Source organism: Argentina silus (genome assembly GCF_951799395.1).
Source record: "Argentina silus genome assembly, chromosome: 3".
NCBI lineage: Eukaryota > Metazoa > Chordata > Actinopteri > Argentiniformes > Argentinidae > Argentina > Argentina silus.
In genome coordinates this window covers 21,259,222-21,277,078 of record NC_139657.1, presented here as the reverse complement: position 1 = coordinate 21,277,078, position 17,857 = coordinate 21,259,222, and the positions used below count along the sequence as shown (strand labels likewise).

General features: G+C 46.3%; 1 protein-coding gene across 1 annotated transcript; it reads left to right on the top strand.

The window, feature by feature from the left end:
- Positions 1-1,122: 1,122 nt before the first annotated feature.
- On the top strand, positions 1,123-16,978 carry tubgcp6 (tubulin gamma complex component 6). Its single transcript, XM_083666371.1, has 24 exons — positions 1,123-1,353; positions 1,941-2,793; positions 3,023-3,186; positions 3,331-3,544; positions 3,869-4,030; positions 4,187-4,308; positions 4,533-4,596; positions 4,718-4,827; positions 4,993-5,084; positions 5,868-6,007; positions 6,337-6,486; positions 6,914-6,995; positions 7,598-7,686; positions 8,861-8,976; positions 9,198-9,336; positions 9,502-9,594; positions 9,735-11,712; positions 12,074-12,245; positions 14,158-14,299; positions 14,459-14,653; positions 14,907-15,039; positions 15,307-15,520; positions 15,859-16,052; positions 16,413-16,978. Exons 2-24 carry the CDS (start codon positions 1,969-1,971, stop codon positions 16,502-16,504), a joined length of 5,682 nt encoding a protein of 1,893 aa, XP_083522497.1. The 5' UTR covers positions 1,123-1,353; positions 1,941-1,968; the 3' UTR covers positions 16,505-16,978.
- The last annotated feature ends 879 nt before the right edge of the window (positions 16,979-17,857 follow it).

Here is a 17,857-nt window from a genome sequence, read left to right as displayed (position 1 = left end):
AACAGTTTATCTACAGTCACTCTATAAGACAGCTAGGGCAGGTTTGTCCAGTAAAAGATTTTAATAGAGCCACAGCATATGAATATGAAGACTGTTAAATATAATTAATGTTCATATTTATGGAACATAGGGAGGAAGAAATTAAAGGTGCAATCTGTAATTCAAACAACAACAAAGCGAGTTCCCCGCCACTAACAGCTGAGGGATGGGACTGGAGAAATGTAACCACTTTCAATTTCATAGACAGAGCTATGGATGAACCATCTGTGAGATGAAAATGATAGTTTTGACCATGTTATGAAGCTATACATACATTGAACATCTGGGTAGTTCCTTTGTTACATCACATCCAGGCCACCCCAAAGTTTCCAGAGCTGACAAAAACCCCTAAGTTATGCAAAGTAAACAAAATATGACCAGACTTACTCCTCAGGCTACTTAGGTATGTCACCTCATCGTTTGTCTAGCTGTAGTGCTAATTTGATAAGCTGAGGGACATGTTTTCAGGCCAAATTAGTTTTAACCAACTTTTAACATTCCACCTGGCCCAACATCTGGAAATAACCATGGGACATGCTGTCTAAACAAGTGACTCAAACAAACTGGTGAAAGAAAGAAAAACTGGTGACAAATAAGGGTTTTTAGCTCTGAAAATCTGCTATGTTGTCATGGGCTCATATGAGAGATTTGTACAGTTGTCCCTTTGGGGGCATGGCTGCTTTGGAGTGATGCTGTACCGACTGTACAGTATGTATGTGTTTGCAGTGAATGGAGTAAAACAAGCTTAGACAGTTGAACTAAGCTCATGAGGCATTTATAAGTTATATAATATTATTATTTATAAGTTATATAATTATCTTCAAGAATCAATGGCTATATATAATTCATTTAAAATCCCAAAAATGTATGTACCAATTACAGATGTGCGTGTGCTTGTGCATGCGCGCGAGTTCGGGTGTCTTCCTCGGGGCTCGTGCCGTGGCCAATAGCAGAATCATTGTTGCCGGAAGTATGTCACAGATACATTTCGGAGTTAAACCAATGACTCGCCATCCATCTGTTCTTTTGTCCAATCATATTGTGAGTGGGCGTGTTAATATTGCTGAGAGGGAAATGGATAGCTAGCTAGCTAGCTGTGATGTACAATTTTAGTGATTAAAAAAAATCCTCCGTGAGCTACGGAAAATAAGTATACATTAAATTGATGCATGTGCACATCTGTGATCTTAAAACAGTAACTTAAAACTCTTTTCTCTACAATGATGTCTTGCCTATATGGCTACTTGGCTAACATGCATGCTAAACATGGAGGTGCAAACTGTCAACCGAAAACCACCGCTGTCTGAATTGAAGGTAACATTAACAATTATATCTTGTTCAAATGATGATGGTAGCTTGGTTGGTTGTCAGATATTTATTGGCTGCCAGCTCTGTGCACAAATTTGTAGCTAACGCACGATCAGTGGTCTATTGACATCCTAACGTTAGCTAAATTCATTCATGCATTGGATGGTTGATTGCTTGTAGTCATTCTAGCCGTTCTATAGCCAATAATGTGTAGTGCCCCTAACGACAACAACCCACTAGACTCAGCCTGACCTTTTGAGACAGCCGGGTATGAGGCCATATAGCTAGCACTGAAATCATAATGCAGCAGAGCTGATCTCAAACTTGCTGCAACCCGACTGCTTCCCATTCGTGTTGCACACAAAATACATACTACTAGACGAAAACACACTGCCACACTCTATCGCTGAATAAAAACCTGCTTCAATATATCCTACTTGTTTATTGTGTTGTTTAAAATGCGCTTGGCACCCGGAACACACCACCGGTGTGTTTTTCTGTTTTCGTCTATGTATTTGTGTGCAACCCGAATGGGAAGCAGTCTGGTTGCAGCTCAAACACATTTCAACATGTTTATATTGTTTATCTTTTAGATCCTCAGGTTAGAAACAACAGTCCTGAATGTCTCCTAGTAACACAGCTACAGTCATGTACTCAAGCCCTAATAACTCGCTCACATCAAGCTGTCACAGCAGCACCAACAGCATCACTGAACTGCTGGGTTCCCTGTGTGACAGCAGCTTATCTGGGGTGTCATGGAAACGTCGAGCCCTGGGGGGCGTCTCACGAGAAGGGGTCCGCCGTTCCCTCAGAAAGCGTGCCTACGGGGCCCTGCTTGCCAAACTCTTCCAGGAGAGCTCCCCGAAAGGGTCCTCATCAGGAGGGCCTAGCACCATCGCCAGCACTCCACCCAGAAACAAAGTGCTGATGATTTCCTTCGATCTGCGGGTGGCAGGGTGCCAGGATGAGGCAGAGAGGCTGGAGGAGCAGCTGGGGAGGCTGGCTGTGGGGGCCGCCTCAGGCCTGAAGGAGCTGGACTCTGTGCTGGAGCTCCTGGTGCACCTAGCAGGCTCGGCACCCCCTCCCCAGTCCTCCTTCAGCAGGGACTACATGCGCAGGGAGAGGCCTGTGCTGAGGAGGCCTCCACTGGGGGGTTACCAGAGCGAGGAGCTACAGAGGCTGGAGGCCCGGGCTTGGGCGCTGGTGTGCGCGGAGGAGTGGGGCTCCCTGGGGGGTCTGTGTGGGACCCTTGGGCTGATGGACGCCCCTCCGGGCACAGGGCTCCTGGCTCTGAGCAGGGGGTCGGAGGCGGAAGAGAGGTTTGAGAAGGAGACCAGGCTATCTCTGTTTGGAGCCCTGCAGCACTCGCGCACCTCAGACCTGGACATCAGACTGGACTTACCTCCTGTGCCCAGCAACGCTGATGTCACTGGACTGGCTATAAGGGTAAGAGACTGACGGGACAGACTCAGACAAGCAGAGCTATTTTTGTGCAGTTCATATGGTTCTTTTGTCAATTTAATTGGTTGCTGCCAGTATTAACAACATTGACCCTATTTTATTTGGCTGTCAAACAGTGGTCCAGACAATTAAAAGTAGCTCAATATCTGTCACTCTTTTTTAGTGGATCCATTGATGAACCATACATCCTCTGTCATGTTTGTTGTCTATTCAGGTGCCGCCGTATTTGGACCAGTCTGAAGATGAGGGCTTCCAGTCAGCCTCCAACCTAACCCCAGACTCTCAGTCGGAGCCTAGCCCCAGCCCAGAGCTCGATGTCTGGGAGGCTCTCAAGACCTTTGAGCCAGGCCAACGCCGTAGCTGGGAGTATGTGGGCTGGTAAGGGATAGAAGATGGGTCTGTGTTGAGGGGGTGTAGTGTAATAAATGTATATTTACAATGACGTTTGTCATTTGTCACACATTAACTTCTCCCTCTTTCCCCTTATCCCCACGCTGATAAAACTGTTAATTTATCCATCAGCCCACCAGGGAAAATGGACGCTCCCTACCTGACAGAGGGGGGTAGGGAGGCCTTTGACCAGCTCTACAAGCTGTGGGAGGGGGAGATGAGGGTAGTTAGCTCTGCACCCCCCTCTCCCTTGTTGCCCCTGCCCCTCGACTCTCAAACCCAGCTGGTCACCGACCTCCTCAATGTACTGATCGGAGTGGCGTCTACTACTTTCCCCCTCAACCAGGTGCTCTATCCCCTTTGACACAAAACATCATCATGAGACTGTTTCAATAAAGTAAATCTAAATTTGCTATTAGGATATCCTTGAGGCTTACACTGCACAAAGTTATTATATTCTGGGAATTTATTAATAGTGGACTTGTGAGAAATGTACTGAAAAATCATTTTTGAAAAAAATGCCCCTTTAATGCTCTAAAACTGCATAGAAGTAGCCTCTGGTCTTTTAGGTGCACTGTGCAGTATATTGTGCACAGAATATGTAAATTGGGTTGTATCTATCTTGCTCTATGGGCTCCACTTGTCTATGGATTGTGTTCACTTCCTTCAGGTGTGTGTGCAGTTTGACGTCCGACCGGGAGTGTGTGTGTCCGGAGCGTCACCGGAGAGTGTGTCTCGTCTGCTGGGGGAGCTGGCTCAGTATGGCACCTACTACCTGAGGCTCAGTCGCTTTTCTCTGCAGAGCCCCCACAAGAGAGGCCTAGTCTTCCAGGTATGTTTGTCATGACTACCATCCCCTTTAACCTATTTTCTGGAGGCGTTAGCAATTAGCATTCCACTGGTGCTGTTTATGAAAATGTGGGTTGCGCCACTTTAAGGAGAGTATAAAGAGATAGACCTAGCGTTAGCATGTTTTTCTGTTTCTCAGGCCTTCACTGGGGGACTTCGGAAGTACTTGCACTACTACAGAGCCTGTGTTCTCAGCACCCCGCCCACCCTCAGTCTGCTCACCATTTGCTTCCTGTTCCGCAAAGTGGGCCGGCAGCTCAGGTGAGACCACCCCTCAGAGCAAAACAACCACCTTGCTATAAGAGTTCTTAAACTTGATGGACTGTATTCACCTATCCTCATTTCAATGAATTACCCGTATGTATATACTTTGTTTGGAAAAAACTTCTACCTCCCCCACCATTTACAGCTTTGCCTATATTTCGTCTCCCAGTCCTACTTATCAAATCAGACACTCATGGTCCTGTGTTGTGTCTGTTGGTCAGGTACCTGTCAGAGCTGTGCTGTGTGGATGGGGCATCTGGTGTAGGTCAGGCTACCTTCCCAGTGGTGAGTATACTATACCACACTCCTGTCCTGTACACCTCCCAACTTCCTCTCAGTACACCTATCTGCGAGCTAATATGTCTGTATGAGTAACTTATAACCAGTCCATATCTTGTATCTTTAGGGTGTGAAGATGTTGTCCTATCTATACAACGAGGCCCAGAGCAACTGCAGCAATGAGAACTATCCTGTGTTGCTGTCTCTGCTCAAGAGCAGCTGTGAGCCGTACACACGGTCAGTATTCCTATTAGGCCCATCTATCCTGTCCAGCTTTAAAAAATAAAATAAAACACCATCAAATAATTTATAGTAATGATAATTTATTATTTACATCCACACATTTAGTGGATGCTTGTTAATGGTCTATATTCTCTGCCTGCCTGTCTCTGTGTTGTGTAGGTTTGTGTCAGACTGGGTCTACAGTGGAGTGTTCAGAGATGTGTATGGAGAGTTCATGATCCAAGTGAACGAGGACTACCTCAGTGTCAGAGGTGAGACAATGTTTCTGTGAGAATATATATAGTGTTATATAGTATAGTAATATATATATATAGTAAGTATGCCGTTATGAGCTGATGATACAATATTTGGACTACAAATGTTGCTGATGTTGATTATTATTTAAATAAAATAAAGTGAAGTTACAATGAAATCACAAAATTGTGATTCCATACTGTACCTCATTCATGGACACAGGTTCACCCCAGGTTTGCTCTTGTTCAGAGGTTTGTTAGCTTGTCTGCTGTACCTCATCAACTCCTGCAGTGAACATAGTGCTCCTCACTCCTGCTTTTGGAGGACACACAAGTGTCAGTGTTCTCCTCCAAGTGAGTTATCCAGGGAAGCAATCAGCAAAAATTTCTTGGCAAGCCACTGAGTTAGTTGCTTGTCATTAGAAAAGCTGGCTAAAACATGAAACTTGGTGAGTTCATGCCTTCCAATGCCTGTATTTTTGGGACATGTTCTTGTCCTGTGGCAAGTTTCCCAACATTTTTTGTAACACGAAAAGTCATCCTCTGTCCATTGCCAGGACCAAAGATGATCATAGTTCAACAGAGCTTTACCTGGGACGCCTGGGTCTTCTATCCTCGCCTTATCCACCTAACTGATTGGAGGAGAAGATCTGAGGTTCCTCTGACCTTCTCCTACAATGGGCTTTGAGAAAGAAGCAAGGAGAGAGGGTGCAAGGAATCAAGGAGAGACTTTTGAGATTTGGCTCCGGTCATGGCTACACTTCCTTATTGACGTGTCCTTTATTCCCATTGCTCCCACAGACAAGCACTTCTGGGTACAAGGCTACACCCTGATCTCCAAGGATGTGGAGGACTGTGTCCCTGTCTTCCTCCGACACATTGCCAACGACGTCTATGTCTGCGGGAAGACCATCAACCTGCTCAAGATCTGCTGTCCTCAGGTCAGTGGTAGATCACATACCCTGTACTATATACTGTACACCAGTGTTGTTCATTCTCGGTTCTTAAATCAGTGCTTAGTGGGGCCAGGTGGGAGTGTGGTGGCGGGGGGGGAGTAAGTTGCCCATGGACACTGAGCTAATGTTAGTTTTTGCATCCCCCCCTTAATGATTTAAGGTTTGGATTTTGTCAGGTTAAGCTGATCCTTGATCTGGGACTGTACCTAATACTGAAATGCAACACCTTTTTAGTTTCACTTCAAGCACTGGCCAAGAGCAACAGTAGAGTGTCATAACTTTCGTCGTAATGTTCTCTGATGTTGTTTGTGCAGCACTACATCTGCTGGTCGGAGCTTCCCGTGCCCCGCATCTCTGTCACCTTCTCCCTACATGAGGTGGAGCAGATAGAGAGGGACTGTGCCGTGTACCGTGGACGCATGGAGAGGATCGCCAAGCACAGCGCCCTCAGCAGGGAGGAACAGGTACTGCAGTCACAATAATGATAATGATAATACATTTTATTTATATAGCGCTTCTCCAGAACCCAAATGCACTTTAATACATAACAATACATTCAAGCGCACATAACACTAACTTTTATTTAAATCGTCCAAATCGATTTGTGCACAAATTTGATTTCTGTCTATTTGAGTTCTGTGTGTGGGAGTGTTTCAAGTTAGGATTCGTTCTACAGCGAAGGAACATAGTCAGCAGGTTTGTTGGCCAATGATAGAACATCAGTGTTAGTAATGTGCCATTAAAGTGATGTACAGATACTGTCTGATCAGTACAGTAGCCATCCATGGCCTATTTTTCTGTGAGAGGCAGCATGGCAGGGGAGAGGTAAGCCAAAGGGCAGTAGATAGATCTTTGTTAATGATGGTCTATCTGTCTGCCTGTCTTTGTTAGGCCCTGCGCACAGAGCAGGCACGCCAGGAGCTGATCAATCAGGTCAGAGAGTGTGCTGCCAAGACCCTGGAGAGCATCCGCGGTGAGAGACACACACACACACACACACACACACACACACACACACCTACTGTATATACGCAGGCACGTACTTGCCAACACACACACGCACGCACGCACGCACACACACACACACACACACACACACACATACATGCACACACACATACATGCACACACACACCACTACAACACTGATTAGACCTGAGAGGATCTGTTAATGCATCGCTCAGAACACTGATTATAACCCATATTTGGCACCTAAATCTGAGAGCTCTCTCTCTGTGTAAGCCTGAGGATTCTTCTTCTCAGAGAGGGGAGAGAGAAGAGGGGGCTAATATGAGTGTGAGGAAGTCTTTGAACAGCTTCCAGCACTGCAGGGTGTGAAATCTAATCATCACTCACATAGTTTAGCTAACTCCTATCATTTATGACTTCAAAGATGTGTGGAAGAGAAGTGGAGGAATCTGAGGCCAAGTGCTGTGGAGAGTGTGTGTGAGTTTGCAAAAAATGTGTGTGTGTGTGTGAGAGAGAGAGTTGTAAGTGTGTGTGGGTGGGAATGCATGAAAAAGTGTGTGTGTGGAGGGGGTAACCAGTCTGCTGCTTCTCTCTCGCCCCCTGCAGGGCGCCAGGTGTCGCAGCGTCTGGCAGAGGAGGCGAGGAAGAGGGAACGCTTCGAGGAGCTGAAACAGCACCTGGACAAGGAACAAGAGGTGGGAGAGATGGAGAGGGAGAGAGAGACAGAGAGAAATAATGAGAGAGGGTCACACATAGTCCTCAACTGTCTTCCATTTGACCTCCATATATTTTCATTATCTCTAGAGAAAGTGAGTGAGAGAGTGTGTAAAGTATGAATGGTAGAGGCATATTCATTCTTCAACAGCTTCCTCTCTGACCTCCATATTTTCACTTGCCACTTTAACTTGAGAGATGTAGAGAGATACAAGTGTACAGTAAACATATTGTCCCCATTGAATGATATAGCACCCCTCTATAAAAGGAGAGTGAGGAGGAACCTGTGAATGAAGCAAGACGTTTATTCATAAACGTTTTACTATGACGACTTTTTACTATACTCTGGTTGTCTGTGTTTTAAATACTCTTTTCATATGAAACAAACACTCTCTAAATGTATTTGATCCCCTCTTGTGAGCAAGCTCTGTTACTAGCATAGAAATGGCTACAAAGTTTGTGTTAGCATAATGGCTAGTCGTTGCTAGCTACCTTGTCAGCTAAAGCACTGTATCAGGTAGCCTAGCAACAACAAAAGCCCAGCGCTGCTTTAACAAAAAAAGCTGTGGACACGGCCCCCTACACTCCTAGCTCTCCACTTTGCACCCTATTATATGACATGTTTAATGATGTCACCTCGAAACTAACATAAACAATCTCTATGCGTCTTTCACCGTAGTTTCATCACAATTGGGCCAACCAGTGTAATTTCGTACATGTCCCATGCGTATGGCAAGACCCATCATTCACCCAAGTTTCATCAAAATTGTCCCATTGGTGTTGAAGAAAAAACATGACATACGAACAGACAGAGACCGTTTCATAGTCCCCTCTTCGATTTCATCGGTAGGGGACAATAATGAAAAAAAGCCATGCTTAGTCTTCAATGTCTCCTCTTTGGCCTTCTCACATTTTCAAGAGAGAATGAAAGAAGTGTTTGGATGAAAACAAGAGCCACTCACCCTTCAACGTCTCTCCTATTTGACCTTGCTCAACATTTGACCTTGCTCAACAAGCTAGGATTCCACATCGTCTTCAGAACAGTATCAATGAAACCACTTCTTTAGCTGTTAAGAGTAACCTGTGTGTGTCTGTGTGTGTGTGCGTGCATGCATGTTTGTGCGTGTCGGTGTGCGTGTGTGGTGTTGTTTACAGTGGCGCAGTGCAGCCAAAAGGAAGGAGCAGGAGGATGACTTCGGTTTTGCCAGAGAGCTGAGGGACAGAGAGAAAAGGCTGCAAGCTCTGGAGGAGCAGCTGGAGCTGAGAGCCAGGTATGATCTGGCCACTGGAGGGCACTGTCACACCACCGGACACATACGCACAGTCCATCCATTCTGAATTCTAGTTTTACAATAGGATTACATGCAGTTTAAAGCAAGAGCATAACTGCTCTTCATACTGACTGTTTTGTATTGAAATGTGTCAAGCACTATGAAAGTCAAAGACTATTGTTAAGTCATTTGATCAACCATGACTGTGCCTTTGCTCTCAGGAAGGAGCTGATTGCCCAGTACAGCCACCTATCAGAGGAGGCAGCACGCAGGGAGAGGCGGGCCATGTGGAGGGTGCAGCGAATGAGACTGGATGAGCCCCGGGCCCAGTTCCTACGGAAAGACCAGCAGCAAATTGAGGTCAGTACACACGTGCACACACACACACACACACACACACTCTGAGGTCATTCTCACTCTCACTCTCACACATGGGATGGGTTAATGCCATGATATGATGATGACGACAACGAAGATGATGATGATGATGATGATCATCTATACTGTTCTGATCTAAAACCTTAGGCTATACTTGAGAAGTATCCTCTGGGACAGGGTCGACCCCCTTTGGAAATATTGTTACCAGCTTCAGTTGTGATTTCACAACCATCGGCACAGGTATGTGTGTGCGTGTGTGTGTATCTTAACACATGTACAGCATATTATTTCAGATTGCTGTGTCATGTCTCATATGGTGCAGATGTGAGTGTGAAGTCTGGTCTTTGGTGTAACCTAGTCTGTCCTATCCCCCCATGCAGGAGTCAGAGGAGCGGACTCAGCATACCCTCAAACCATCCCCTCCCCCTGCAACTGTACCCCCCTCCCACTCAGCGGTTGACCCCGCCCTCATCTCAGAGGAAATCAACCTCAACAACTTCCTCCCCAAGCCCCCCAACAGTCAGCAGGTGGACCAGGCCCTGCAGGAGATTGGGTCTAAGCTCCCGGAGGGCCCCACCCAGCCCCAGCTTCTTGACTATGACTTCAGCGCCCCCTACAGTCCACTGGAGGGAGTAACAGCCCCGACCCCACCGGCCAGACCTTGTTTGGGGACCGCGTTGCAGCCTGACGTCCCCCACCCCTCCCTCTCCCACTTCCCCCTGGGGGAGAATGTGGCTGAGGGCCAGGAGTCTTTCCCCAGGCCCAGTCACCACGGCCAGGCTTCCCAGTCCAGCTTCCCCTTGGGTCATTACACCCCAGACCTACCCATGGCTGCTGTGCCCGTCACTAACACCCATGGGCACCCCTCACAGGGCAGCCTTCAGTTTGGCGATGGTAGTAAGTCTAGTACCAGTAAGCAGATGGACAGCGGACAGGGGACAGATACACCAGCCCCGGCCTTAGAGAGGAGAGTTACTGTGACTGAGTCCGAGGTAATGTTTGGTGTGGAGCCTGAGCCAGCTAGCCTTGCGGGCATCAAGTCAGATGAAACAGGCAAAACAGTGAATGTGGTGGTGGAGGGCCAGACAGCTGGTTCTTCTAAGGAGGATCCTATCCTAGAGCAGGGCTCTGCTAGTGGGGATCACCTAGGACAACCCTCTCCCTCCCCCTCCGAGTCGGGTGCATCAGAGGTCCCTACTGCAAACGTTCACCGTCACACCTCAGATTCCAACATCAAGGTCGGGGAGTATGTTTCAGAAGTGGTTGCTCCTCTACCGTCCGCCAACGTTCACGGTCACTCTTCCAACGCTCACATTAAGGTTGGAGAATACGTTTCGGATGTGGCCGTTTCCCTAGCGACTCCCAACATTCACGGTCACTCATCGGAGGCTCACATAAAGGTTGGGGAGTTTGTGTTTGACGTAGCGACATCTCAACCGCGTTGGAGCAAGCACGGTCATGCTTCAGACTGTGTTCTGCAAATGGGCTGTGTGGTATCGGGTACCGAACCAGCACTGTCTGCTTTGCCTGGTAGCACCTATGGTCACTCTTCAGAGTCTACACTCGGCATAGGGTGTGTTGTTTCAGGAACAGCACCCCTCCAAACTCCACTACCAGGAAGTGATTATGGCCACTCCTCTGACTCTACCCTGGGTGGGGGGTGTGTTGTGTCAGGAACTGTACCCCTCCAAACTCCACTACCAGGAAGTGATTATGGCCACTCCTCTGACTCTACCCTGGGTGGGGGGTGTGTTGTGTCAGGAACTGTACCCCTCCAAACTCCACTACCAGGAAGTGATTATGGCCACTCCTCTGACTCTACCCTGGGTGGGGGGTGTGTTGTGTCAGGAACTGTACCCCTCCAAACTCCACTACCAGGAAGTGATTATGGCCACTCCTCTGACTCTACCCTGGGTGGGGGGTGTGTTGTGTCAGGAACTGTACCCCTCCTATCTCCGATACCAGGAAGTGATTATGGCCACTCCTCTGACTCTACCCTGGGTGGGGGGTGTGTGGTGTCAGGAACTGTACCCCTCCTATCTCCGATACCAGGAAGTGATTATGGCCACTCCTCTGACTCTACCCTGGGTATAGGTTGTGTTGTGTCAGGTGTAAACCCCCTGCCCTCACCCATCCCAGGCAGTACCTATGGCCACTCCTCAGACTCTACTCTGGGGGTAGGGTGTGTAGTGAAGGGAGATCTACAGACCAGTGAGCAGCAGCGGCTGGCCGAGGGTATCTCCTCCTGGGCAGAGGAGTTTGGCCTGACCCCTGGAGAGAACGCAGAGCAGGACTACCTCCTCTCTCTGGCTGCTCAGTACGAAGTGGAGCAATACGAGGACTCCTACAGCCTCATGAGTGAGTCAAGTTCATTCAATTCAATACAAATGTATTTGACCCCTTATGGCAAATGTGTATAAACATGGCGTCCTCCATACACTCCCCCGCGCTGCATCGCAAACATTTTGTCAGTGCATAATTTTCTCATCATTTAGAAAGAAATCTTTAGAAATTTGATGATGCATGATTTAAAACATGATGCGCTGACAAAATGTTTGCGTTGCACTGCTGTACGTGTGTGTGTGTCCGCCATCTTTATGTACGTTCTCCATGAGTATTTAAGACAGCAGTGCATCAGTCTACATACTCTGTAAAATACAAGTGAATGTGAAGAAGCTCAACATTATGCTCGTGTGCTGTGTGGTCCTCACCCCTCCAGCGTTGTCCCCGGAGTGCCAGCTGCTGCAGCAGGTGACGCGGGGACCCTGGGGCCTTCCTATGGACCAGTCCCTACGCAACATGGCCATAGACACCACATCTGTGCAGCTCAGCGAGATGGTGTCACTGCCTGTACTGATGAAACACTCTGTCACCACCCCGCTCATCACACAGTGAGACAGACAAATAGACAGACAGACAGAAATAGTGTGTGTGTGCGCATGTATGCGCGCGTGTGTCTTATCTTAATGGCATATCTGTTGCGCCTTTGTGGATGAAAGAGGAGAGTGTGTGTGTGTGTGTGTGTGTATATATACAGTGGGGGAAATAATTATTTGATCCCCTGCTGATTTTGTTAGTTTGCCCGATTACAAAGAAATGAGCGGTCTATAATTTTTATGGTACTTTTATTTTAACAAATAGAGACAGAATATCAACAAAGAAGTCCAGAAAAAACACATTATATAAAGTTATAAATTCATTTGCATTTGATCGAAGGAAATAAGTATTTGATCCCTAAGCAAAACATGACTTAGTACTTGGTGGAGAAACCCTTGCTGGCAAGCACAGAAGTCAGACGTTTCTTATAGTTGGTCACCAGGTTTGCACACATCTCAGGAGGGATTTTGGTCCACTCCTCTTTACAGATCCTCTCCAGATCCTGAAGGTTTCAAGGCTTTTGCTTGGCAACTCGAAGCTTCAGCTCCCTCCACAAATTTTCTATAGGATTAAGGTCTGGAGACTAGTTAGGCCACTCCATGACCTTAGTGTGCTTCTTCTTGAGCCACTCCTTTGTTGCCTTGGTTGTATGTTTTGGGTCATTGTCATGCTGGAAGACCCATCCACGACCCATCCTCAGTGCTCTGGCTGAGGGAAGGAGGTTCTCGTCCAAGATCTTATGGTACATGGCCCCGTCCATTGGCCCCTCAATGCAGTGAAGTCGTCCTGTACCCTTAGCAGAGAAACAACCCCAAAGCATAATGTTTCCACCTCCGTGTTTGACGGTGGGGATGGTGTTCTTGGGATTGTAGCATTCAGCATTTCTCTCCCTCCAAACACGAAGAGTCAAATTTATGCCAAGTTCAATTTTGGTCTCATCTGACCACATCACCTTCTCCCAAGCCTTCTCTGAATCATTTAGGTGTTCATTGGCAAACTTCAGATGGGCCTGTACATGTGCCTTCTTGAGCAGGGGGACCTTGCGGGCACTGCAGGATTTCAATCCGTTACGGTGTAGTGTGTTACCAATGGTTTTCTTGGTGACTGTGGTCCCAGCTGCCTTGAGATCATTACCAAGCTCCTCCCGTGTAGTTCTGGGCTGATCCCTCACCCTTCTCATGATCATCCTTACCCCACGAGGCAAGATCTTGCATGGAGCTCCAGGCCGAGGGCGATTGATGGTTATTTTGTATTTCTTCCATTTTCTAATAATTGCACCAACAGTTGTCTCCTTCTCACCAAGCTTCTTGCTGATGGTCTTGTAGCCCATTCCAGCCTTGTGCAGGTCTACAACTCTTACCCTGATGTCCTTTGAATGTTCTTTGGTCTTGCCCATGGTGGTGGAGAGGTTGGAATGGAAGAGATTGATTCTATTGACAGGTGTCTTTTATACCCATAACAAGCAGAGATTAGGAGTACTTTTCCTAAAGTGACAGGACTAATCTGTGTGCCTCATGGGCATATAACCGGTCTGTATGAGCCAGAATTCTTGCTGGTTTGTAGGGGATCAAATACTTATTTCCTTTGATCAAATGCAAATTAATTTATAACTTTATATAATGTGTTTTTTCTGGACTTCTTTGTTGATATTCTGTCTCTATTTGTTAAAATAAAAGTACCATAAAAATGATAGACCGCTCATTTTTTTGTAATCGGGTAAACTAACAAAATCAGCATGGGATCAAATAATTATTTCCCCCACTGTATATATATATATATATATGTGTACGTGTGTGTGTGTATATGTGTGTGTTTGTATATATGTGCCTACCCCCTTTGTAACCCCTTGAAGTTGAAGTCAGCATTCCTCTGATCTGAATCTGTACTGTTTGTTACTTTTCCCCGTCTTCTCTCTGTCTATGTTAGTGTTTCCTTGGTAAACAAGGCAGTGGTAGACTACTTCTTTGTGGACCTCGGGGTGGAGAGGCACTTTGAGGCCCTCAGGCACTTTCTTCTAATGGAGGATGGGGAGTTCGCCCAGTCGCTCAGCGACCTGCTCTTTGAGAAGGTGAGCCAGAGACACGAGACATTGGATAGTCAGACCCTCTGTATGTCAGGTCTCTCTTGAAAAATAGATTTTATCTTAACGAAATTTAACCTGGATAAATAAAGTAAATAAAATAAAATAAAATTGTGTGTGTCTGTGTGTGTGTCCCTCCTCCCTCAGCTGGGCAGTGGCCAGACCCCCGGGGAGCTGCTGACTCCTCTGGTGTTGAACTCCATCCTGAGTAAGGCTCTACAGTACAGCCTACATGGAGACAGCACCCTGGCACCTAACTTCACCTTCGCCCTGCGCTTCCTTCCCGAGACCTTCCACCCACATGCCCCAGACTCCCTCAACTGTCTAGAGCTGCGCTATAAGGTGAGAGAGAAGAAAAAGAGGGTAAAGGGATTGTGAGGCGACAGGCTCTCAAATGTACTGTTCTGGTATGGAGATGAGATTGTCATTGGATAAAACCCGTTTGATCCTCTTGGATTGATTGGAGTTTGGATTCTTGAAGACGTTCACTGTGAATAATCCTTCTTCTCTCTTTTTATTTCCCCCCCTCCCCTGTCATACTCTCATTCCTCTTGTCTTTCTCTTGCTCTTTTTCTCTCCATCTCTCCCCCCCCAGGTGGACTGGCCCCTGAACATCATCATCACAGACAGCTGTATGAACAAGTACAATCGTCTCTTCTCCTTCCTGCTGCAGCTCAAGCACATGGTATGGAGCCTGCGGGATGTCTGGTTCCACCTCAAGAGGACCGGTGAGGATTCTGCTGCCTCATACATGCCCAACTCATATATATGAACATAACTAAGATCTGAAGAAGGTGTACTTGGGTGTATGAGGAGACATCAAGAGGATCTTGAAGCGTGTTAAGTGACACGCTTAGTGGTTGATTTTGTAATTTGGCACATTTGGATGTTGCAGAGTGGCTCTCAACCCGTGTGTGTGTGTGTGTGTGCGTGAGGGCGTGAGGGCGTGTGTCTGCATGTCTTACTGTCTCACTCTACCTCCTCCTCTCTCTCAGCATTGGTGAAGGGTGCAGGCCGCTCAGTCCAGTTCCACCAGCTACAGCTGTACAGGCACGAAATGCAGCACTTTGTCAAAGTGATCCAGGGCTACATTGCCAACCAGATCCTGCAGGTGTCCTGGAGCGAGTTCACCACCAAGCTGGCCTCCGCCTCTGACCTGGACGCCATCCACCGCATTCACACAGACTACCTCAACAGAGCCATCTTCAGGTGAGGAACACACACTCACACTCACACACACACACACACACACACACACACACAAATACACTTCTAGCTCTCAGCTCTTAACATGAACTCAGTATGATCCCGAAACCTTCTTCTGAACTTCATGATTCATTTAATATAATATAGGCCTAGTACACAGAAGAGTCTATTAACATGTCTTTTTTTTTGTTGTTGGTTCTGGAATTGTTTGTTTTTGTTAGTGAATACTGCTCTCACCAAACCACTGTTGAACTCTTATGCCTGGAAGCTATATTTTAAATGCCACATTGTCTCCTCTCCTGACCCCTCGCTCACCTCCCTCATCCCGTCTCCCCCTCCAGGGGTTTGTTAACGGAGAAGGCCGCTCCGGTCATGAACATCATCCACAGCATCTTCAGCCTGATCCTCAAGTTCCGTGCCCAGCTAATTGCACAGCCCTGGGACAGCCAACAGGGGGAGGCCGTGCACCCCAGCTTCATTGCCATGCAGCAGTCCTACAACACATTCAAGTACTACTCACACTTCCTCTTCAAAGGTAAGGAGACTGCAAAATGAAGTAGACATTTACTCACTTATACAATCCATTAATTTTGGGCTTAAGCTGCGTTCACAGGAAACTTCACAGGAACATTTCCATCACAATTTTTTGCTATCTAGAAAGTGATGGATTTTATAGGGGGTGAAATATATATATAGTAGTACACCAACCTCAATGACTCATCATGAGAGGAGGAAGGATGCCCCTGTCCTGGGAAAGAGATAGCTAATCAGAAATGTAACTGGGTGCAATGAAAATGACTTTTGTCTTTGTTCCCCAATTCACTTACTTACTTTCCCTTCTATGAAGAGTGTTGTCAGTTACTGTCAACAAACACACTGTTTTCTCTCTCCCCAGTGGTGACCAAGCTGGTGAACAGAGGATACCAGCCTCACCTGGAGGACTTCCTGCTCCGCATCAACTTCAACAACTACTACAGGGACTCCTGAGCCTCCTGTCCTGTGTTGTACATGATCAAACTATATGCCTTGTAGGTGTCTTACTACCCAATAGAAGCCAATTATATGTTGAATATGATTTAGCTTTTGTACATGTGTATGAACCTGTCCTCCCCATGGCCATTGCTATGTATATGGTGCTGTCTAGACCTACTGTATATTTGTGGCATGGAAATGTCCCCATAGAGAATCAACACAAGACTATCCACATTGCATTTTAAAACGTACCTCATGAACCAGTTTGTGTGCCGAGCTATGCACTGACGCCTCCTGTTCAAAATGTTATATGCTATCCAAGTTAGAGATGACAACGTCACAATCCTTTTACATGCTGATGCCTAATGTAAAACTACCCACCCCTTGGTTGTGTGTGATGCTTCATTTTGTGGTACAAATAAATAAAACACAAAGAACTGTAGTAGGAAATGTCACTTATATTTATTAAAGATTGCATGTTAATGTTTATTTTTTAGAAAACAAGGTCAAACAATGAGTGCAAAGCCAAATGGACAGTGGACACGCTGTCAAATACAACCAAGGTAATTTACAAAAGAGATGTTTCTGCAAAAGAGAGCAATGCACTTGTCACTTGACTTGTTGCATGTTTTCCGGATAGCTTGTATATGTTTTCCCCTTCACAGCGCATTTTACTTAAAAAGCAAAAGGAGCACAGAAGATTTTGAGGAATATGATAGACGAGTGTGAGGATTATTGACGCTGTATGCTTTTTAAAATGTCTCTTCCATGGTTTGATAAGTAAACAATGCAGGTATGCCAATCCGCCACTCTATGGGCATGGTAATTGAAACAGAGTAGCCTATCATGTAAGCCCTTGAGGAGGAAAAGGAGGGAGAAGAATCCATGGGTGCCTTATTATTTCATAGAGGTTCTATGTACTGTACAGACTAGAAACACGATTCTCCTACACACAAATTCAAAGAAAAGTGTCGACCATTTCAATAGTCTATTTTTTCTTTTTCACATCCTCAAATCACAATGCATTGAAACCTCATCTGAATATCAATATTGAAGAATGGAGTTACAGTCCCATAAGAAAGAGACATTTTACCCCAACTTCTGCTCCTTGCAAATAATGCAAAATGACATCCTGTCATAACTGTTTTAAGTTACCATTCTAACCAAGCAGGCAAGCAAACGTGTCAGTCAACGTACAAACGTGTCAGTATCTTCACGGTCAATGTAAAGTAAAGTGGCTTTGACCCCTTATTACACAATACAAAAACATCTCACATTCATAAACAGCACATACTGGCTTCTAGTGGCCATCAGGTGTAGTATTGCAGGTTAGCTGGGCTGAAATAAAGACACAGTATGTCATGTCTA

What these genes read in the sequence shown, in the direction of transcription:
- tubgcp6 (XM_083666371.1), top strand. Translation starts at nt 1,969, where the DNA reads ATGTCTCCTAGTAACACAGCTACAGTCATGTACTCAAGCCCTAATAAC. An exon ending in AGCTGTGAGCCGTACACACG is followed by an intron (nt 4,828 to 4,992) that starts GTCAGTATTCCT and finishes TGTGTTGTGTAG; the next exon opens with GTTTGTGTCAGACTGGGTCT. An exon ending in CAGCTGGAGCTGAGAGCCAG is followed by an intron (nt 8,977 to 9,197) that starts GTATGATCTGGC and finishes CTTTGCTCTCAG; the next exon opens with GAAGGAGCTGATTGCCCAGT.